Source organism: Phocoena sinus, chromosome 2 (assembly GCF_008692025.1).
Source record: "Phocoena sinus isolate mPhoSin1 chromosome 2, mPhoSin1.pri, whole genome shotgun sequence".
Lineage (NCBI taxonomy): Eukaryota > Metazoa > Chordata > Mammalia > Artiodactyla > Phocoenidae > Phocoena > Phocoena sinus.
In genome coordinates, this window is record NC_045764.1 from 177,931,702 (window position 1) to 177,955,644 (window position 23,943).

General features: G+C 49.0%; 1 protein-coding gene across 2 annotated transcripts in view; it reads right to left on the bottom strand.

The window, feature by feature from the left end:
- The window catches only part of BRF1 (BRF1 RNA polymerase III transcription initiation factor subunit), a 119,124-nt gene that overhangs the window by 81,530 nt on the left and 13,651 nt on the right, over window positions 1–23,943 (bottom strand). For both annotated transcript variants that reach the window (XM_032621275.1, XM_032621277.1), the window contains exon 3: window positions 10,452–10,625. In XM_032621275.1, coding sequence (XP_032477166.1) covers window positions 10,452–10,625 — 174 coding nt within the window. The remainder of the gene's footprint in view (window positions 1–10,451; window positions 10,626–23,943) is intronic.

Consider the following 23,943-nt stretch of genomic DNA (forward strand, 5'->3'; position numbering starts at 1 on the left):
TCCTAGGAGGCATACTGTTTTTCAGACAGAGGACAATGATCCCAGATGAAACCACAGAAACACAGGAATGGAAAGGGCAGAGCGGGTAGGTGTGAGTGAACACACTAACGGCTGGGGAAGCAGTGCCAACAGCGCCCCTAGCAGTGCCCGGAAGAGCATGTCCTGCTGGGAAAGGCCAGCTTCTAACTTAAGGTCAAGGGCACAGGACACAGTCTCTAGGGTAACCACCAAAGCAGTAATAAGTAAATAAATAACAAAGTATTTGAAGAAAAACAGAATAACGAAATAATTGACTAAGAGGTTGTAAGAAAGGAAAAACAGAACAAATAGAAAAATAGTAAGATATTAGAATTAAATTCAAATATATCAATAAGCACACTGAATTTAAATGGATGAAATTCTCCAATAAAAAATACTTTAAGACTTGGGCTTCCCTGGTGGCGCAGTGGTTGAGAGTCCGCCTGCTGATGCAGGGGACACGGGTTCATGTCCCGGTCTGGGAAGATCCCACATGCCGCGGAGTGGCTGGGCCCGTGAGCCATGGCCGCTGAGCCTGTGCATCCGGAGCCTGTGCTCTGCAACGGGAGAGGCCACAACGGTGAGAGGCCCGCATACCACCAAAAAAAAAAAAAAAAAAATTTAAGACTAGATAAAAAAATTAGACAAATACACATAATTATGTAACCGAGCAGGACCCTGTGGGGCCTCCCCAGAACAGGACTCCTCCACCTCAGCCAGGGCCGTCCACCTGCCTTTTGTCTGTAGAAAAACTTTAGTCAAAGAATAAATTTAACCAGAGCAGTGAAAAAAATTGCAGAAAGGAAGGAAAACAGTCAAGCAAGACAAAATAATAATAGTTTAGCCATTAAACAAAGTCAAGGACCTTTAGTTCCTCCTCAAGGGTGAGAGATACTGTTCTGAGCCACCGTCCTTGACACTGTTTTACAGACACTGAAACCCCCACCAGGTGGAAGAAGTTAACTGCATGCTGCCCACACGCACCGAGACCCCAGACCAGTCGGAAACCAGAAGGCTGAGGACGTTGACTCCCGACTAGCTCTCCGACAACCCATCAGAAAAGCGTCCGTGAGCTGATCACGCGCCCCACAACCCCCTCCCCCACTCTGTCTTTAAAAACCTTTCCCTGAAAGCCTCTGGGGAGCTAGGCTCTTTTGAGCATTAGTTGCCTGGACTCCTTGCTTGGCGCCTGCAATAAACCCTGCACTTTCCTTCACCACAACCAGTGTCAGTAGGTTGGCTTTACGGTGTGTGGGCAAGAGGACCTAAGTTTGGTTCAGTAGCAATTATATGCTGCTTATAAGACACATTAAATATATCATGAAGGGTTGAATTTTAAAATATGGGGAAAGACAGACCACGCACATACTCAGCAAAAGAAAGCGGGTATAGTTATACTAACACCCAACACAGTAGAATTTAAGGGGAAAGCATTTGGTGATAAAGAGGGACATTTTATAACGTTAAGCGTCATTTCCACCAGGAAGATACAGAATCCTGAATCTGTATCCTCTTAACACGGCATCAGAATATAATGGGAGGGCTTCCCTGGTGGCACAGTGGTTAAGAATCCGCCTGCCAATGCAAGGGACACGGGTTCGAGCGCTGGTCCGGGAAGATCCCATATGCCGCGGAGCAACTAAGCCCGTGCGCCACAACTACTGAGCCTCCGCTCTAGAACCCGTGAGCCACAACTACTGAAGCTCACGGGCCTAGAGCCCGTGCTCCGCAACAAGAGAAGCCACCGCAATGAGAAGCCCGTGCACTGCAGGAAGAGTAGCCCCTACTCGCCACAACTGGAGAAAAGCCCACGCACAGCAATGAAGACCCAATGCAGCCAAAAAGAACAAAAAATAAATATAATAAAATAATAAATTTATTAAAAAAAAGAATATAATGGGAAACCAACAAGATAAAAGGAAAAGTCGATAAGTCCACATCTGCAGTGGGAGTTTTAACACTCTTCTTTAGAACAAGGGGACCGAAAAATCGGTAAGGATGATTTGAACAGGACTAACCAACTTGACCTAATGGACATTTATAGACCGCTCCACCCAACAGGTGCAGATACCCATTCCTTTGAAGTGCACATGACGCGCGGCCACCAAAATAGACCATGCACTGAGCTGTAAATCAAATCTCAGCACACTGGGAAAAAAGGAAAATCGTTCAGTGTTTGTCCTCTGACCACAATGGGATTATACTAGAAACTGATAACACAGAGATAACTAGAAAACTCCCAACTGTTTTCAAAACAAGTGGTACACTTGTAAATGACTTAATATCTAAAAGAAATAAAAATGGAAATTAGAAAATATTTTGAACTGATCATAGTAAAAATGTAACACATCAAAACTGTGTGATGTAACTAAAACCTGCCTAGAGAGAAATTTATAGTCTCAAATTCTTATATTAGGAGAAACAGAAATAATGAAAATCCAGAACCTAAGAAAGCTGAAAAGAGTAAATTAAACTGAAAGAAACTAGAAGGAACGAAATAATAAAAGTAAATCAATGAAATATAAAATAAACGTACAATACAGATAAACAACACAGCGAAAGTCTGGTTCTTTAAGAAGGCTGATAAAAGCGCTGCTGAGGCTGCAGAGGAACTGGAGCCCTCCTACACTGCTGGCAGGAATGCAAAATGGTCCAGCTACTTTGGAAAGCGGTCCAGCCGTGCCTCACAGTTAAACACAGAGCTCCAATGAGAGCTTACATGATCCCATGTACATGAAATGTCCAGAACAGGCAAACAGAGAGTGGCAGAAAGCAGACTCCTGCTTGTTTAGGACTGGCGGCACGAGAGACATGCTTTCTGAGGCGATGACAACGCTCTAGCGTTGACCGTGGTGAGGGCCGCACACTTGTGTGCACGTAACTGAAAACCAGTGACTTGCGCAACGTAACGGGTGAATTCATCTCAACAAAGCCATTACCAAGGAAAAGACTAAAAAAACTGGCAACCCCCTAGCAACATGGAGCAAAGAGAAAAGGGGCAAAATTACAAACATAAGACATGACAGAGGGGTCGTCACTACAAGTGCCGCAGACACGAAAGGGAAACCGGGAATGTTAAGGATAACTTTACTCTGATACATCTGGTCTCTGAAGTGACACACACAAGCCTTTGCAAAATACAACCTAGCAAAACTGGAATGAGAAGCAGAAAGGCTGGCTAGTTCCACATCTACTATAGAAATTGAAGCCACAAGTACGATCTTACCACAAAGAAAGCTAAAGGCCCCGATGGCTTCACTGTGAGTTTTCCCAAACATTTCAAGAGGAAACAGTACTGGTCACCACTGGACTGCCCAGGGTGCAGAGCACGAGGGGGCACCTCCCAGCGGTGTCGGGGCAAGCACGACTGCGACACACCCAGTTGACGAGGACACTGCAAGAACACAGGCCACCTGCACAGCTCCACCCAAAATACCAGCAATAACTGGAGAGGGTAACTTGGCATGACCACATCTGGGTATGCAAGGGTGCTTTAACCTTAAAAATCAGTCAGTGTGGTGGTCCAACGGTTAGGACTCCAAGCTCCCACTGCCGGCGGCCCAGGTTAGATCCCTGGTCGGGGAAATAAGCTCCCAAAAGCCGCGTGGTATGGCACCCCCCAAAAAAATCGGTCAGTGTAATTAATTCACCTCGGCGCAGATTAAGGGGAAAAACCCACACGATGATCATACCAACACATACACAGACGACTCAACACCCTTCACTATAAAAGCTCCTGGCAATTAAGGAAAAGGAAACACCTTCAGTCTGTCACCTGATAAAGGCATCTTAGAGCAGACGTCTAAGGCGCTGGAAACACTCTCCGGAGCCAGGACAGAGCCGAGGACGCCCCCCCGCCCCACGCCCTGCTTCACCCCTTCACACCCCACAGGGCACCACAGACATGCAGACAGCCAAGAGAAACACATGACAGGCATACAGATCAGAAGGGAGCAACTAAAACTGGCAGCAGACACAACTGTATACATTAAGAAAACAAAACAAGAGGGCTTCCCTGGTGGCGCAGTGGTTAAGAATCCGCCTGCCAATGTAGGGGACACGGGCTCGAGCCCTGGTCTGGGAAGATCCCACATGCCACGGAGCAACTAAGCCCGTGCGCCACAACTACTGAGCCTGCACTCTAGAGCCCGCAAGCCACAACTACTGAGCCCGCATTCCCCAACGACTGAAGCCCGTGCGCCTAGAGCCCATGCTCTGCAACAAGAAAAGCCACCGCAATGAGAAGTCCACACACCGCAACAAAGAGCAGCCCCCGCTCACCGCAACTAGAGAAAGTTCGCACGCAGCAACGAAGACCCAACGCAGTCAAAAATAAATTAATTAATTAAATTTAAAAAAAAAGAAAAAGAAAACAAAACAAGAGATCCCAAAGCTCAATTAGTAAGGCTACTCACTGAATTTTGTATTTTTAGATATAACATCAACATACCTCAACTGTACTTCTATACACTGTAAACAAAAGATACCATTTACCTTAGCTCAAAACACAAATACTTAGGAATAAATCTAACGAACAAAGTGTAAGACCTCCTCATCAAAAATGAGAGAAAGCAGAGAACACCTCAAGAAATAAGGGAGGGCTTCCCTGGTGGTGCAGTGGTTGGGAATCCACCTGCAAATGCAGGGGACACGGGTTCGAGCCCTGGTTTGGGAAGATCCCACGTGCCACGGAGCAACTAAGCCCGTGCGCCACAACTGCTGAGTCTGTGCTCTGGAGCCACAAGCCACAACTGCTGAGGCAGCATGCCTAGAGCCCAAGCTCCACAACAGGAGAAACCGCTGCAATGAGAGGCCCGCACACTGCAGGGAAGACCGGCCCCTGCTCACTGCAGCTAGAGAGAAGCCCACACGCAGCAAAGAAGACCCAACGCAGCCAAAAATATAAAATAAATAAATTTTAAAAAGAAAGAAGGGGGCTTCCCTGGTGGCGCAGTGGTTGAGAGTCCGCCTGCCGATGCAGGGGACACGGGTTCATGCCCCGGTCTGGGAAGATCCCACATGCCGTGGAGCGGCTGGGCCCATGAGCCATGGCCGCTGAGCCTGCACGTCCGGAGCCTGTGCTCCGCAACGGAAGAGGCCACAACAGTGAGAGGCCCGTGTACTGCAAAAAAAAAAAAAAAAAGAAAAAAAAAAAAAGAAAGAAGGGATATTGATCGATTGGAAGATTCAGTATTGTTAAAATCAATGTCAATTTTCCCCAAACTGATCCACAAACCCCAATCAGAATCCCAGAAGTTTTTTTTACAGAAATGGACAATCTGATTTTAAAATTTATACAGAAAAGCAGAGGGCCACGAACAGCCCAGACACCCCTGAGGCAGAAAAAACAGCTGGGATTCAAGGTCTCATGCCACAGGTCCTGAGACAGGTTATAAACCCGCCATACTGAAAACAGTCTGGTATTGGCACAAACAGACCAACAGAAGGGGTCAGGGACAGCAGCAACAGGCCCTCACCTAAGTTCAAAACAGTGGTGCCACCACTGTGCACTGGGAGGAATGGTTGTCAACAGATGGCACCTTGTCACCTGGACACCCAGTGGAAGGCAGCAAACTCTGACCATCTCCTCACAACAGACACACAGACCAACTCCTTAGAAGTCCTCAATCCAATGGGAAATGTAAAACCAAAAGCTTCCAGGAGGCAACACAGGAGAATATTTCCAGGATTTGGGGCAAAGATTTCTTAAACGGGACACAAAAACATTAATCACAAAGGAGAAGATGGATAAATTGTACTTAATTAGAATTAAGAGCTCTGTTCATCAAAAGATACTGCTGAGAGGTGGAGGGCAGCCAGGACGGGGAGGCTACCTTCCACGCTGATGCCCAGCCCCGGCCTCGGCCCAGGACATGCCTGCTGGACCCCAGGGTGCACCCATGCTCAGCATCACTGGATGCTGGCAGGCAGGACACACTGGCCAGCAGGTCACAGAGCTCCAGAGGCCCAAGGCTGGCCAACACTGGGCGGTCCTCTCCATCTCTGCCTGTCATGGGTTTGAAGTTGCAACTTCCTCACGCCCAGTGATGCTGAGTGCCTGCCGACAAAAGCTATTCAGTCACCCTGAGGCCTTCTTTTGACCACATACTCTCTGCATGATACCACAGATACATAACATCGTGTTATACATTCGCCAAGAGTGAGCCCCAAGGTAAACAAACCATGGGCTCTCGGTGATGATGAGGTGTCACTGTGGGTTCACCATTGGCAACAATGCACCGCTCTAGGGGATGTCCATCCTGGGCGATGCTGTACATGTGTGGGGACTGGGGGGTATGGGAAATCTCTGTACCCTCCTCTCAATTTCACTGTGAACCTAAAACTGCTCTTAAAAATAAAGTCTATTTAGGGCTTCCCTGGTGGCGCAGTGGTTGAGAATCCGCCTGCCAATGCAGGGGACACGGGTTCGAGCCCTGGTCCGGCAAGATCCCACATGCCGCAGAGCGGCTAAGCCCATGGGCCACAACTACTGAGGCCTGCACACCTAGAGCCCGTGCTCCACAACGGGAGAAGCCACTGCGATGAGAGGCCTGTGCACTGCAACAAAGAGTAGCCCCTGCTCGCCGCAACTAGAGAAAGCCCGTACACAGCAACGAAGACCCAACACAGCCATAAATAAATAAATAAATACGTTAAAAAATTTTTTTCTTCAATTCTTAGGTTGTCCCTGGGGAGGCAAGCAGAGGGGGAGGGACGGAGGGAAGCGGGTAATGGTAGGCTGGGGAGAAGGGAGTCCCCAGCTACACTGCCCTCAAAGAAAGAAGATCCCCAGGTGAACCTGAGGAGAGGGACAGAAGCTCATTCTGGAAGCTACCCCCCCACCAGATTTGCAGACCAGAACCTGCTGTTAACAAGACCCTGGGTGTCTGAAGCCTGGGAGAGAAGAAGATCTGAAGGTCACGGTGGGCAGGACACGGCTGTGGCCGTGGGCACGCTCTACACAGAAAGGGTGACAGGTGACAGCAGCCTCCTGGCCTAGACCACTGCTAGGGCTCACCTGCTCATACACAGGCCTGCTGGTAGTTCGGCTGGAACCCAATAAAGACCAAAGACTTAAAAAATGGCTGTGGGCAAAAACACACCTCCCACGGATGTGTTTCACGAAAAGTTGTGGTGGGATTTCCCTAGTGGCACAGTGGATAAGACTCCACGCTCCCAATACAGGGAGTCCGGGTTCGATCCCTGGTCCTGGAACTAGATTCCACATGCATGCCGCAACTTAAACGCTCACATGCCACAACTAAGGAGCCCACGTGCTGCAACTAAGGAGCTGGCAAGCCACAACTAAGGAGCCCGCCTGCCACGACTAAGACCCAGTGCAACCAAATAAATAAATAAATAACTTCCCTGGCGGCCCACTGGTTAAGACTTTGCCTTCAAATGCAGGGAGTGCAGGTTCAATTCCTGGTCAGGGAGCTAAGATCCCACATGCCTCAAGGCCAAAAAAATCAAAACATAAAACAGAAGCAATATTGTAACAAATTCAGTAGGGACTTTGAAGATGGCCTATGTTAAAAAAAAAAGGGGGGGGGATTCCCTGGTGGTCCAGTAGTTAAGACTGTGCTCCCAATGCAAGGGGCTTGGGTTCAATCCCTGCTCTGGGAACTAGATCCCACATGCATGCCACCACTAAGAGTTCACACGATGCTACTGAAGATCCCACGTGCTGCAACTAAGACCTGGTACGGCCAAAACAGATAAATAATAAATAAATATTTTAGAATACATAAATAAATAAATTTTTAAAAAGCTGCAGTAACAATCTGGACACACAGCTCAGGAAGATGCGCTGGCTGGGTCACCGGCCTGGCAGCAACAGGGGTGTCTGCTCACAGCCTGAAAGTTTCTGCCAAATGCCCACCCAGGGACGGACGGTCTAGAGAGCAGGTCTCTCCGCAGCCTGCCCCGGCGAGGGCTTTACCTTCTGTGGGTCGGTGGGGGCGGGGTGGGGGGGAGGTGCTGTCTGCAGGGCCGGTGCAGCCCCAGGCAGCAGAAACAGGAGGGCAGCTGGGGCAAGGAGAGGAGTGTGAATGAAGCCTTCAGATGCGCTCTAGGGGCTTGGAATTTACGTGGAAGGAAAGGAGGTGGCACTGGCGGGGCTTCGGACAAGTCTGGGGACCCCGCTGGGGGATGGGGGCAGGGGAGTGCCGTCAACCAGAAGAGGACAGAGAAGACCGTGTCACACTTGTGCCCCCCCCCGCCGCCCCCAAACGGCCATCCTGAGGGGACCACCGGCAGGCCCAGCGGCCAGAGCGCTGGACTCCCCGCACACTGCTGTCTCAACTTCAACAGCTTCACGAGGTCAAAGTCAGGGCCACAAATGCACCTGTTCAAGGTGTACACTTCAATGGCTCGCAGTCTATTTACAGAGCTATGCAAACATCACCATAATCTAACTTAAGGACATTTTTATCCCTCAAAAAGAACCGCCCCTACCCCCACCCCACCCCCGTCACCGCCCCCAGTCCCCGGCACCCACGGATCTGCTCTGTCTGGATCTGCCTCATCGGGACGTTTGGTACTCAGGGAATCACACAACGTGCGGCCTCCAGTGCGGCTCCTTCACGGGGCGCCGCGCCGCATCCAGGGTCACGTTCCTCTGCAGGCGGCACGCCGCCGCTCCACAGTGTGGGAGGCGCCCACCCCTCGGTGTGGGCGAGCCGGGGCTGCTGTGGGCGGGAGGGGCGGGGCTACTGGGCCCGCTCACTCTCCTCCACCCGGGGGCGGGGCCAGGTCTGGACCCCTGGACGAGGTGCCCGCCCCTTCGCCCCAGGGGGGCGGGAGGAGCGCGAGGCGGGGAATGGAGCAGCCGCCTCCAAAGCCCCGCCCGCCCGTACACCTGTGTCCGCTCCCCGACCGCCCCTGCGGCCCCCGCGGCTCCGGCTCGGGCCACGCTCGGGAGGCAGAGCGGGGCCCTGACCCGAGCGCCCCGCACCTCCCTGCAGCCCCCCGGCTCCCCACCCCGCCCGAGCCAGGGCGGGGCAGGCCCTCGCCGCGGGGCAAGGCGGTGACCACGGACGGAGCTCCACTGCGCCACCTCGTGGGGCCGCCAGGGCGCGCAGCTTCATCCCTTCAAGCAACAAACGCTCCTTTTATGCTGAAACGGTACCTTTCAAAAACTGAAAGACATTTTAGTGAAAGATTCTGATATTGAGGGTCGCCCACCCACGCACACTGTCTCGAGGACCCTTCCAGCACTCCATGCAAACGGGGGCGACGGCCAGGCCACCCGCCATCGGGGAAAGCCTGCGCGGCACACGGAAGGAACAGCAGGGGAGGAGAGAGCTCAAAGAGGCCACCGCTCCCACGAGAGACCAGACGCCGTGGCTCCCACGAGAGCCTCGCAGGACCGCCTCACGAGGAAGGGTGCGGATAACACGGAGCTGCTCCAGCTGACACCATGAAAGCAGAAACGCAGGCCTGGCTGGAAGATAAACTCTCTCAAAGCAGAAGGTAAGTAAGTGGGAAACAGGAAAGGAGACCAGAAGACGGGTCAGCAGGGCAGCAGAGTGAACACAGAAGACACAAAGGGAGAAGCCACAGTGACTCCAGAAGCCCGAGACGGGAGGCCGCGGGGGAAGAGCCGCTGGGGGCACCGCACGTGGACCTCTGAGCCTGAAGACAAACAGGAGGTGCTACAGCCTGGAGAGCAACGCAGCGTCCCACACAGAGGACCCCGAACCAGGGCATCCACCTGTCCCAAAGGCGCGCGGGACACAGGGAGACTATGGGCACCACTGTCCAAATGCTGAGGAGACCAATTTGCAGCCCAGAATCCTGCCAGACTATCCCCAAAACTTGGGCAGAAGGAAGACCACAGGGGGTCAGATGCTCAGAGGCGCCCATTCTCAGAAGCCACGGGGCACGTGCTGTCACATAAGGAGGAAGACACAGGGCCAGGAGCGTGGGTCCTGCAAGGAGAGGCGAGGGGAAAAGAGACACGAGGAGGCAGCGAGAGCAGAGGCCAAGTGGAGGGGCCAGAAAGCCCCAGAAGGCCCTCTTCAGGAATGCGCGATGGACAGAATTCCCAACACACGCAAACGCCTGCAGGGCAGCCGAGGGCGCCCCACCGTCCAGGCACAAGGGGAGAGCAGAGCACCGTGCTCTCGGAGAAGGCGGGGCTGGCGAGGAGGGGACGAGGTCAGCAGCCCCTCGGGACACCGGCCTGGCTACAACTGGCCAACCGCAGGAAGATGCTGAAGAGTCCTCCCCAGGGGCCGAGGGGGGACGGGCACCCAGCTGCCCAGCTCCTCAATCTGTGAAAGTCTCCTATCCATCCAGACGGTTAATCCAACAAGGTGCTCCAATCAAACACAAACACTAAGCTACTGGGACACAGAGCCCGACGGCAGAGGGAGGCTGACCAAGAGCCAAGATGGGGTCCTCCAAGAGGTCCCCAAACCAAAGGATACGCGGGGTGCCTTCCGTCCGGCACACCAGGTAGAGGCAGGCCGCGATCACGTGGGCCATCTTCCGGCCACGGGTCAGGTGCTTGCTCACGGCCATCTTGAAGAAGTTGAAGGCTGTGTCCAGGCAGTGTTGGTTCAGCTGCAGCTGGTTCCCCAGGTGATGGATCTGACGCCTCCCTAGGACACAACATGAAACGTTACCGCGGGTTCCCAACCGTCCGTTAACTGACAACTTTGTTAAAAATAAAAGGGTCACACAACTGCCTCGGCAATTTAAGATGGAAAGTGAAGATCTACCCTTTTCCTTTGACACTTTTAAGTTCACTTTTTGCATGGGTTCCAGTAAAATTTTATGTATGGACACTGGATGCAAACTTCCTATTATTTCCCGTGCTGTGAGACGCTCTCCTCCAGGCTGGAGTGGCATCAGGCCCAGGGGGCAAGGGCCCTTCTCAAGGGCCTTGAGCTCAGAGTGTCTGGAAAGGGCTCTGTGCAGGCCGGCCAGCCTGGTGCCGAACACCATTAAACAACATGGCCAGCAAGTTCCACACACTCAACCTCAAACGCCCCCTCCCCGTGGGTGAGCTCCCCAGGCTCTGCCTCCTGCTCCCACAGCCAGGGGGTGGGTCACGCCCACGCAGCCTTCCCTAAGGCCCCCACGCCAGCCTCGGTGAGGCCACAGACAGCACAGGCAGATTCGGGGAGGGAGGGGCGCGGGCCCTCGCACGGCCAGGATGTCAGCTGACCCGGGCCACAGTCTGCGTCCACACCTCTTAATGAAGCAAGGCCATCTCAGAAGCTATGGGCCAAAAGACGGCAGCAAGAGAGGAAGCAGACGTGCTGCCCACACACCAGCAGGTCATCGTGGGCCATCCCGCACGCGGCAGCGCGTTGCCCTTGTGAGCCGGAGCGCCCACAGCTTCCTACGTCTCTGCTCCAGGCCCAGCCCACACCCACCTCCGTGTGCTGTGTTGGTACAGCGAGCAGACAGGTCCCAGCACAGACTCCAGTTCCACCCAGTGTCCTCGGCACCCGAGACCCTCTCTCCTCTGGTGAAGGCCGCCCTACGCTGGGCCAGGGACCTCTGCTTCGCCCACAAAGAGCTAAGAGCCGATTCCGCTGCGCTCTCTGACAAGGACCATGGGCTCAGGGAAGCGAGGGCTGTGTGGTCTCCTCCTCCAGACTCGGCCGCTAACGGTATGGCCCGCACCCCCCACACACGCCAACACTGACCGCCGGCCAAAGATGGGCACCCAGGGAGCCAGCGCCCCGGGGAGCCGGCCACAGGCACGCAGGCTGGCAGCCCAGGGATGGGCCTGACGACCGTGGCATCAGGCAGTCAGCATGTCCCAGAAGCGTCCCTGCCCTTTGTGGCCCTGCTCCCTCGACCCCCAGCAAAGCTCGCCTGGAGCCCACACAGCTCTGAGGCCTCTGGTCAGCTTGCAGTGACAAGGGATCACGCTCGCCGCGCCAGAGCCGAGTCTGGGGAACAGCTGACATACTGACCATCTGGACAGAAAGACAGGGAGGCTGGGCACTGGCTCCCCGTCAGCACTGCATGCTCTCACGCCAGACACACCAGACAGACAAACGCGGTCCACCCCGCAGCCCAGCCAGCTCGGAGGTAAACGGGGCGGCAGATGGGAGACCTGCTAATGCCGGGGGCTCGCTCCCAGCCAGCTCCTCAGTGCGCGTTTGGGAGCTCCTGCAACGGAAGGTGAGAGAGAGGTGCTCCCCAGAGGAGCTCACGGATGCCAGGACCCACCCCACCCCCCACACCATGGGCCAGGGGCCCCCCAGCAGCTTGGGGGGCTTGAAGTTATTGCAGTAAGTTGTAACATCTTTACTGCAGTGTAACTCATGCACTGGAACATGTGCCCGCTTGAAATGTTCATAGGTTGAGTGGTTTAGTGTATTCACGGAGTTGTGCAACCCTCACCACACCTTGGTACATTTTCATCACCCAAAAGGAAACCCTGTACCCACTGGCAGTTACTCCCCACCCCCCCAAATGAGTTTTTAATTCACGCAAGTTCAGCAGCACAACTGGCAGACTGAACAAGTCATAGGACGCAGGCATGTGTGCAGCTTTTAAATGCACGAAGATGTTATTAACAAATGCAAACTCATGTAAAACAGACTCCTGATTAGCCAACCACAGCTTCCTCTCCTTGGAATAGTAAATGAATGCAAAAAGGCAACGCACGAGTACATAGGGTGTTCAAATTTTTGACATTTTGTAAAAATAAGGCCCGCTTCTCCCTTCGAGACGGTGGCCAAACAGCATCCTTCCAGGACGGTGGTGACGGCAGAGAGCACGAGAATGACCACAGAGCAGCATGCGGGCAGGCAAGTGCCCCGGGAACATGTGGAAGGAGGGTCTAACCTGGCCCAGCTCAGGAAGCTAAGCCACGACATCACAGGGCTTCCCCCCGAAGCCTCCCTCGGGCCGGAAGGACCTTCACAGCGCCAGCCAGGCCTGTGCAGCTGGCCTGACTCACGGTGCACTAGCATGCCACACCCGTCCCCACGCAGCGACACACTAGAAGCCACTCCCATGGTCACATCCAGGGGCACTCAGAAGCCAATGGGTGCCCCAGGTGGGCGACAGATATAGAGTTCAATTTAAAACCCACATTCGTATAAACATGAACTAACAACTGAGAATCTGTAGAAAACGCCAACATGAAGAGGGAGAAACACCAAGCTCCACAAGCAGACTGCTAACAGAAGAGAGCTTGGCAAGCCCCATCATAACCTCAAAATATTAGAAAGATGCCAATTCATAGAAATGTATGAATAGGTTGTAATTAAAAAGACACAGTCCAGGGCTTCCTTGGTGGCACAGCAGTTAAGAATCCGCCTGCCAATGCAGGGGACACGGGTTCGAGCCCTGGTCCAGAAAGATCCCACATGCAGTGGAGCAACTAAGCCCATGTGCCACAACTACTGAGCCTGTGCACTAGGGCCCACAAGCCACAACTACTGAGCCCGTGCACCCCGACTACTGCAGCCCGTGCACCTAGAGCCCGTGCTCCATAACAAGAGAAGCTACCGCAGTGAGAAGCCCACGCACCGCAACGAAGAATAGCCCCCGCTTGCCGCAAATGGAGAAAGTCCAAGTGCAGCAACGAAGACCCAATGCAGCCAAAAATAAGTAAATAAAATAAATTTATAAATAAATAAATAAAAATAAAAAGAGAGCTAGGAGTTGGAGGAAGGGACCCTCCCAGAATGCAGCCCCAAAGGAGAAGGGCAGCTGCCAGGTGACAAACCACAGAGGGAGGCTCACAGCTGATATGGGCAGGCCTCTCCCTCCAGACAGGGAGCAGACTTTTAGGCAAGAAGGATTATTAGAAATAAAGAGGGCATGTGATAAGAACATATGAACACCACAGGAAGAAATAACAATCCTACAGTGTGGAAATTAATAAGGGCAACCTCGCTTAAAACGGAGGCAGGAAGCCCTGAAGGGGGCGCTCCCACACCAGGCCCTCCTTCCCAGCTTGCTTTGCGCTTCTGGGCAGGAAGAAGCTGGTGCGCTGCCCCGGGAAGAGGAAGGAAGATTTTCTCCCGGCCCAGCAACAGCCCAGCCAATGAGAAACCGCCACCACCCTCAACTCTCACTTTCCTCCAATGGAGACTGGAAAACCTTCAAAGCAGTCCCGCCCAACTTCCTCCTTCCCCCGCCCGCCCCCTACCCATAAAATAAGGCTCCTCTCCATTGTTGCAGGATTCCTGTGGTTTGCCATAGCTTGCGGGTGCCGAACTGCAATTCCCCTGCCTCTCCCGAGTAAACTCATGTTGCTGGTAACATAACTGGCTGTTGTATCTGAAGGTGGGCAACAGTATGTACTTAATAGCTTACTTTCAAAACATACAAAGTAAAACTTGACAGAACTAACAGGAAAGGGACAATGCTACCTGACAGAATTCCGAAGACTAAAATGGTGCGGGGATGAGGGCCTTAGCACAAAAGGCGCTGCTGCAGGAAAGATCTGCTGAGGGCCACTGGGAGCAGCAGGCATGGCTTCAGGGAGAGGCAGGTTATTGCACAGCCACTAAGCTCCTCCCTGCAATCTTCCAGTAACATGTGCACGTTAACATCCCCCCTCCCCGGGGAGGCGGACTCAGTTTCCCTCCCGTTTCTGAGTGCGGCTGGACTCAGTGAGTTGCTTCTAAGGGACAGAGGATGGAAAAGAAACACGTGAGACATTTTGTGGAGGACTCTGGCAGTGTTCTAGGCCAACATCACCAGTGCCAAGTCACATGACCTGAGGTAGCCCTGCTATGGGGCAAAGAGAAAGGCGCCATGTCTCTGTGGGATCTCCCCCCAGAATCCACAGCAAACTCAAACTGAGGAACCTTCTATAAAACACCCACCCAGGACTCTTCCCGTGTGTCCAGGTTGGGAGAAACTGTCACAGATGGGAGGAGACTATGGAAGGTGAGGCTACATGCAGCCCGGGGGCCCTGACTGGACCCTGAAGCAGAGAGGGCATGAGTGGGCAGACCGGGACAGGGAGCCAGATGTGCAGCGTCGTCAGCAGCCCTGTGCCACGTGCCACACCTTCTCAGCATGGATCACTGTGCCAAGGTTATGGACCATGTGTGTGTTACCGGGAAAGCTGGGGACCGGAATGCTCAGGGTGCTATATCTGCAACTCTGCTGTAAGTCTGCAGGTCTGACACTATTTTAAATAAAAACTTTTTAAAAACCCACAGAACTAAAAGGAGAAATAGCTATCTGTAACACAACATGGTAAATCAACTATACTTCGACAACGACAACAACAACAAAAAACAAACAAAAAAAGAAATAGCTATCTCAAAACTTGGAGGTTACAGCTAGACCAAAGCTTAGAGAAATGTACAGCTTAAATACAAATATTAGAAAAAGAAAGCCTGAAAAACTGATGAAGTTTCCAACTTAAGAAGCCAAAAAAGAATAATGAACTACACAGAAGATGTGGAAGAAAGAGAATAATAAAGAACAGAACCCAATCAAATAGCAAACAGACAGCAGAAGATCAACAAAGCCAAATTCACTCTTTGAAAAGATTAACACAATTGCTAAACTGACCAATTCCTAGCAAGATCAATGAAGAGAAAAAGGGATAAAGCGTAAATCACTAATGTCAGGGATAAAAGGAGAGCATCACTAAAAATCTAGGAAACGCAGTAAAAGCATAAGAGGATATCACGAAAGACCATGACAACAAATCTGAATTTGAATTACTGAAACAGATATTAAATTGAAAAGCACATCTTACCAAAACTGACAAGAAGAAATAGAAAACCTAAGTGGTCCCAGTAAAATCCTATTTAAAATTGTCCTGTTAAAGAAATGTATCTGTAATTAAAATCTCCTTACAAGGAAAACTCAAAGCCCAGATGGCTTCGCTAGTAAATTCTTCCACACATTTAAAGAAGAAACAGGCAAATCACACATAGCTCTTACAGAGAACAAAAAAAAGAACAATGCATCGAGACCCAATGAGATTTATTCCAGAAATGTGGGGTGAGCTTCACATTCACAAAATCAATCAGTGTAATTAATTACAATAACAAAATTAACAGAAAATATATATAATCATTTCAATAATACAAAGAAGCATGTGACAAAATGCTAACATCATTCTCAATAACAGAGAAATACTGACCACTTCCCATCACTGTCAGGAATCAGACAAGAACACCCAACCCCACCATTCTATTCAGCACCTCCCTGGAGAGTGTAGCAACACACAGCAATAAAAATGTAACAAAGCCCTGAAAATAAATGATGACCATAAAGACGGGAAAGGAAGAAGCAATAATGTCTAGTCCTAGACCACATGAGTGTTAATGAAGGAGAGAATTTATAAACTATTAGATTTCATAAGTAAGCGAAACAAATTGATCTACAGATTCAATGCAAATCCCAATCAAAAAACTGGCAGGTTTCCCTGTGGAAACCAACAAGCTGATTCTAACATTTATTTTGAAACGCAAAGGAGCTAGAATAGCCAAGACAATCTCGAAGAACAACAACAAAGCTGGAGAACTCACACCACCACGTTACCACTGGAATGCCCAGTGATCAGGACAATGTAGCACTAGCTCAGGACAGACAGACCAACCGACAGCAGTTACAGAGTGTGTCTGTGGTGTCTTACCAGAGTCTGGAATTGACTCCTCCGTCTACGGTCACTTTATTTATGGCAAATGGACCAATGCAATTGACTAGGAAAGAATGGTCTCTTTGACAAATGGTGTTGTAACTGGATGTCCACAGTGAAAAATGCAAACCTCGAGAGAGCGGATCAAGATGGTGGAGAAGTAGGATGCGGAGCTCACCTCCCACAGATACATCAAAAATACATCTACAGGGGCTTCCCTGGCGGTCCAGTGGTTAAGACTCTGCGCTTCCACGGCAGGGGGCGCGGGTTCGATCCCTGGTCAGGGAACTGAGATCCCACATGCTGCGAGGTGCGGCAAAAAATTTTTAAAAATAAAAAATACAATCTACCTGTGGAACTCTCACAGAACATCTACTGAATGCTAGCAAAAGACCTCAGACCTCCAAAAGGGCAAGAAAATCTCCACGTAACTGGGTAGGACAAAAAAAAAGGGAAAAAAGAGAGAAGGGAATCAGGACAGGACCTCTGCCCTGGGAGGGAGCTGTGAAAGAGGAAAGCTTTCCACACACGGGAAGTCCCCTCACTGGTGCGGAGATCTGTCAGGACAGAGGGGAGCGCAGAGCAGAGAGAGACCTGCACAGAGGATCGGTGCCGACAGGCTCTCCACAGTCTGAGACGCCCGTCCACTGGGACCGGTGGGGTCTGGGTGCTGAGGCTTGGGCTTTGGAGGTCAGACCCTGGGGAGAGGACCGGGCTTGGCTGCACGAAGACAGCCTGAGGGGCTGGGGTGTGGTGAGCCACAAATGAGGGAGTCCAGGAAGAAGACTGGGCCTGCCAGAGAGGCAGGGCATCACTGTTGGGGGGCACACAAGGAGAGGAACGGGCCCACCACAGGAGCTTCTTTCTCCATGCTCTCACGCGGCAGGGCACCGCCTGCAAGAGCTCTAGGGGCGGGCGCTAGTCACTGCTGCCATCTCAGACTTCAGAGGCAGTGCGGGCCAGCGCTGCCAAGGGTCCTGTGAGCAGGTGCAGGTCACTGCCCCCACCTTCCCGGAGCATAGGCAGCCCACCACTGCCAAGGGTCCCTCGAGCCGGCGCCAACCACTGCCCCGTCTCCCGAGAGTACGTGCAGCCAGCTGCCTCCACCAGGGACCCATGACCAGAAGCCAACCGCTGCCCTGTGCCCCCGGGAGCATGCGCGTGGGCCATGCACCTGCACGCCCCTCTCAAGGGGATAAATGCCGGCACATGCTGAAGAAGGAGACGGCAAGCGTCCAAAGCAAGAACAGCCCTCACGCCAAAAACATATGAAACCCACACAAGCTACACAGAGACGCGCCGGCATATACACAGCCCTCCGGGACGACAGTAGAGATTTGTTTCTCCTGAACTCACAGAGTAAGAGAAACATAAACAGGGCTTCCCTGGTGGCGCAGTGGTTGAGAGTCCGCCTGCTGATGCAGGGGACACGGGTTCGTGCCCCGGTCCAGGAAGATCCCACATGCCGCGGAGCGGCTGGGCCCGTGGGCCATGGCCGCTGAGCCTGCGCATCTCTGCAACGGGAGAGGCCACAACAGTGAGAGGCCCGCGTACCACAGAAAAAAAAAAGAGAAACATAAACAAAATGAAGAGGCAGAGGAAGCACTCTCACTTAAAAGACCAAGAGAACTCCCCTGAAAGGGCAGTGAAACCTCTTCAGTCTAACAGACACCAGGTTCAAAAAGTCAGTAATGAAAATACTGAAAGAATTAAGAAAGGCTATTGACAGAAATGCAGATTACTGTAAAAAGGAACTAGAACTATAAAGAGGAGCAAAGAAAAATTAGAAAATTCATTTGCTGAGACAAAAGCTGAGCTAAAGGCAGAGAACCAGAATGAATAATGCAGAACAAAGAATAAGTGACCTGGAGGACAGAATAGTGGAAATTGCCCAATCAAATCAGCAGACAGAAAGCCAAATGAAAAGAATGAAAGCAATATAAGAGACATATGGGATAATATAAAGCAAGCCAATGTACACATAATAGGGATTCCAGAAGGAGAAGAAAGAGAAAAGGGGACCGAGAATGTGTTTGAAGAAATTGTGGCTGAGAAATTCCCAAACCTAAAGCAGGAAACAGACATCCAGATACTGGAAGTATAGAGGGTCCCAAACAAGATGAACCCAGACAGACATACACCAAGAAATACTATAATGAAAATGACAAATGTAGAGATAAAGAGAAGATTCTAAAGGCAGCAAGAGAAAAACAGAGTTAATTACAAGGGAACTCCCGTAAGGCTATCAGCTGATTTCTCTGCAGAAACACTGCAGGCCAGAAGGGAGTGATAAAATACACTCAAAGTCTTGAAAGAAAAAACTCTGCAACCTACTGTAGAATACTCTACCCAGCAAGATTATCATTTAGAATAGGAAAAATAAAGAATTTCTCAGACAAGCAAAAACGAAAAGAATACAGCAATTACTAAACCTATCCTGAAAGAAATATTGAAAGGTCATCTCTAAATAGAAAAGAAGCAAGAAGATATAGGAAGGAAGAAATCACAATTGGACAGTAAATCACTTAAATTATCCAGTTAACAGATCAAAAAGAAAAAACACCTATTTGTAAAAGCAATGATAAACACAAGGAACAACAAAAGGATAAACATGAAGATGTAAAAAGGGACAACAAAGTCATAAAATGTGGGGAAGGACAGTAAGAAAATGCAGATTCTTTTTCTTTTTTTTTGGAATGTGTTTAAGCCTATATGACTATCAGTCTAAAGCAAGCAGATATAAGGAGGCGTTGACACACTTGAGAAACAGGGCAACCGCAAATCAAAAATATACAACAGATTCACCAAAACCGAAAAGAACACAAGCATGAAAGGAAATCATCAAACCACAAAAAGAAAAACAAAAAGAAAGGAACAAAGAAGAAACAAAGAATCAGCTGCAAAACAAGGTCTGAAATGGCAATAAATATATATGTACCTTAAATGTCAATAGACTGAATGCTCCAATCAAAAGACACAGAGTGGCAGACTGGAGTTTAAAAAAACAAGAGCCAGGCTTCCCTGGTGGTAGATCAGTGGTTAGGAATCCGCCTGCCAATGCAGGGGACATGGGTTCGAGACCTGGTCCAGGAAAATCGCACATGCCGCGGAGCAACTAAGCCTGTGAGCCACAACTACTGAGCCCATGTGCCACAACTACTGAAGCCCACGCGCCTAGAGCCTGTGCTCCACAGCAAGAGAAGCCACCGAAATGAGAAACTCACACACCGCAACAAAGAGTAGCCCCCGCTCACCACAACTAGAGAAAGCCCACGTGCAGCAACAAAGACCCAACACAGCCAAAAATAAATAAATAATTTTTTTTTACAAAAAAGAGCCTATAACACGCTGCCTACAAGAGACCCACTTTAGGGCAAAGGACACACACAAATTGAAAGTGAGGGAATGGAAAAAGACATTTCGTGCAAACTGAAATGACAAAAAAGTGGGAGTCACACTATTCGTATCAGACAAAATAGACTTTAAAACAAAGGCCATGAGGAAAGATAAAGGATCAATAAAAGAAAAGGATTTTACACTCATCAACATATATGCACCTAATATAGGAGCACCAAATACATAAAACAAATACTAACAGAGATAAAGGCAGACAAGGATAGGAATACAATAATAGTAGAAGACTTTAACATCCTACTCATTCAATGGACAGATCTTCCAGACAGAGAATCAATAAGGCAACAGAGGTCCTAAATAATACAACAGTTAGACTTAATTGATACTTTCAGGACATTACATCCAATAAAAAACCACCAGAATACACATTCTTTTCAAACGTACATGGAACACTCTCTAGGACTGACCACATACTAGGGCACAAAACTAACCTCAACAAATTTAAAACTACAGGAATTATTTCAAGCATCTTCTCTGACCAAAATGCCAATGAAACTAGACATCAACCCCAGGAAAGAAATGAGAAAAAAAAAAAAAGACTACATGAAGACTAAATAACATGCTACAAATACCTTAAGACAGACAACAATGAAAGCACAACCGTACACAATCTATGGGATACAGCATGAGCAGTTCTTAGAGGGAAGTTCATAGCAATACAGGTCTTCATCAAAAAACAAGAAAAATCTCAAGTAAACAACCTAACCTACCACCTAAAAGAATCAGAAAAAGAAGAACAAACAAAACCTGAAGTCAGCAGAAGGAAGGAAATAATAAAGATCATGGAGGAAATAAATGAGATAGAGATTTTTAAAAATAGGGGAAAAAATCAGGAAAACCAAGAGCTGGTTCTTTGAAAGGGTAAACACAATTGGCAAACCTCTGGCCAGGCTCACCAAGAAGAAATGAGAACCCAGATAAACATAATAAGAAATGAAAAAGGAGAAATCTCACCTGACACCGCAGAAATACAAAACAAAAAATAAGAGAATACTATGAACAACTATACAGCAACAAATCTGACAACCGAGAAGAAATGAACAACTTTCTAGAAACATACTGCCCATCAAAACTGAATCAAGAAGAAATAGATGATTTGAACAGACCAATCACTAGAAGTGAAATAGAATCTGTTAACAACACAAAACAAAACAAAACAAAAACCTCCCTACAAACAAGTCCAGGACCAGATGGCATCACAAGCGAATTCTACCAAACATACAAAGATGAATTTAGACCAGTCCTTCTCAAACTCTTCCAAAAGAATAAAGAGGAGGGAACACTCCCAAAGACATTCTATGAAGCCACCATCACCTTGATACCAAAACCAGACAAAGACACCACCAAAAAAGAAAATGACAGGCCAATATCTCTGATGAACACATATGCAAAAATTCTCAACAAAATATTAGCAAACCGAATCCAATAACACATAAAAAAGATTATACAGGGCGCAGTGATTGAGAGTCCGCCTGCCGATGCAGGGGACACGGGTTCATGCCCCGGTCCGGGAAGATACCACATGCCGCGGAGGAGCTGGGCCCATGAGCCATGGCCGCTGAGCCTGCGCTCCGCAACGGGAGAGGCCACAACAGTGAGAGGCCCGCGTACCACAAAAAAAAATAAAAATAAAAAAGATCATACACCACGACCAAGTGGGATTTATCCCAAGTTCACAAGGATGGTTCAACATTCGCAAGCCAATCAATGTAATACACCACATTAACAAAAGAAAAGTCCAAAACCATATGCTCACCTCAAATGATGCAGAAAAAGCATTTGACATGATTCAACATCCATTCATGATCAAAACTCTTACCCAAGTGGGAATAGAGGGAACATATCTCAACATAATAAAAGCCATTTATGACAAACCCACAGCCAATATAATACTCAACAGTGAAAAGCTAAAAGCCCTCCTGCTAAAATCTCAAACAAGTCAAGGATGCCCACTCTCAGCACTTCTATTCAACATAGTATTGGAAGTCCTAGCCACAGCAATCAGACAAGAAAAAGAAATAAAACGTATCCAAATTGGAAGGGAAGAAGTAAAATTGTCACTACATGCAGATGACAGGATACTATATATAGAAAACCCTAAGGACTCCACACAAAAACTACTAGACCTAATAAATGAATTCAGCAAAGTAGCACAATACAAGACCAACAATCAAAAATTGGCTGCATTTCTTTACACCAACAGTGAAATATCAGAAAGAGAATGTAAAAAAAACAATACCTTTTAAAATAACACCAAAAAAATATATATATATATACACACCTAGGAATAAACCTGATCAAGGAGGTAAAAGACTTATATGCTGAGAACTATAAAGCATTAATAAAGGAAATTAAAGAGGATTCAAAGAAATGGAAAGATATCCCATGCTGTTGGATTGGAAGAATTAATATTGTTAAAATGGCAATACTATCCAAAGCAATCTACAGATTTAATGTGATCCCTATCAAAATACCCATGACATTTTTCACAGAACAGGAACAGATAACCCAAAAATTTATATGGAACCATAAAAGACCCAGAATTGCCAAAGCAATCCTGAGGAAAAAAAACACAGCAGGAGGCATAACTCTCCCAGACTTCAGACAATACTGCAAAGCTACAGTAATCAAAATGGTGTGGTATTGGTACAAAAACAGACTTACAGATCAATGGAACACAATAGAGAGCCCAGAAATAAACCCATACACCTACAGTCAATTAATCTTCGACAAAGGAGGCAAGAATATAAAATGGGAAAAAGACAGTCTCTTCAGCAAGTGGTGCTGGGAAAAGTTGGACAGATGCATGTAAATCAATGAAGTTAGAAAACACACTCACACCATACACAAAAATAAACTCAAAATGGCTTAAAGACTTAAACATAAGACATGACACCATAGGGACTTCCCTGGTGGCACAGTGGATAAGACTCCATGCTCCCAATGCAGGGGGCCTGGGTTTGATTCCTAGTCAGGGAACTAGATGCCACATGCATGCCACAACTAAGAGTTCGCATGCCACAGCTAAGGAGCCTGCATGCTGCAACCAAGGAGCTGGTGAGCCGCAACTAAGGAGCCGAAGAGCTGCAACTAAGGAGCCCGCCTGCCACAACTAAGACCCGGCACAACCAAATAAATAAATAAATAAAGGACATGACACCATAAAACTCCTAGAAGAGATCATAGTCAAAACATTCTCTGACATAAATTGTACCACTGTTTTCTTAGGTCAGTCTCCCAAGGCAACAGAAATAAAAACAAAAATAAACAAATGGGACCTAATCAAACTTACAAGCTTTTGCACAGCAAAGGAAACCAGTGATAAAGAATCTGCCTTCCAATGCAGGGGACTCGGGTAGATCCCTGGTCAGAGAATTAACATCCCACGTGCTGCTGGGCAACTAAGCCCTCACGCCACAACTACTGAACTCGTGTACCTCAACGAGAGAGCCCATGTGCCGCAAACTACAGAGCCCATGTGCCGCAAACTACAGAGCCCACGCGCCGCAACTAGAGAGAAGTCCAGCGCCGCAACAAAGAGCCCAAGCGCCACAAAGAAAGATCCTGCACACCTCAACAAAGATCCTGTGTGCCACAACTAAGACCCAATGCAGCCAAAAAAATAAAATGTTAAAAATAAAGAATGTAAAAACGTATTAAAAAAAAAAAAAAAGAACACACACGGCAGCCAAAATTGGAGATGCCAAACGTCCATGGATAGGAAAAGCAGATAAATAAGTTGTGGTATATTCACAAATGAAATTCTACGTGGCAATAAACAAACTGCTGATATACACACACCAAAAGGACATTCTCTGTGATTCTAATTATCTGAAGCAGAAAACCAAGTAAAACTAATCGACAGTGGGGAGCTTCCTGGGGTACAAGAAACATGCTCAACCATGATCTGAGCCCAGGCC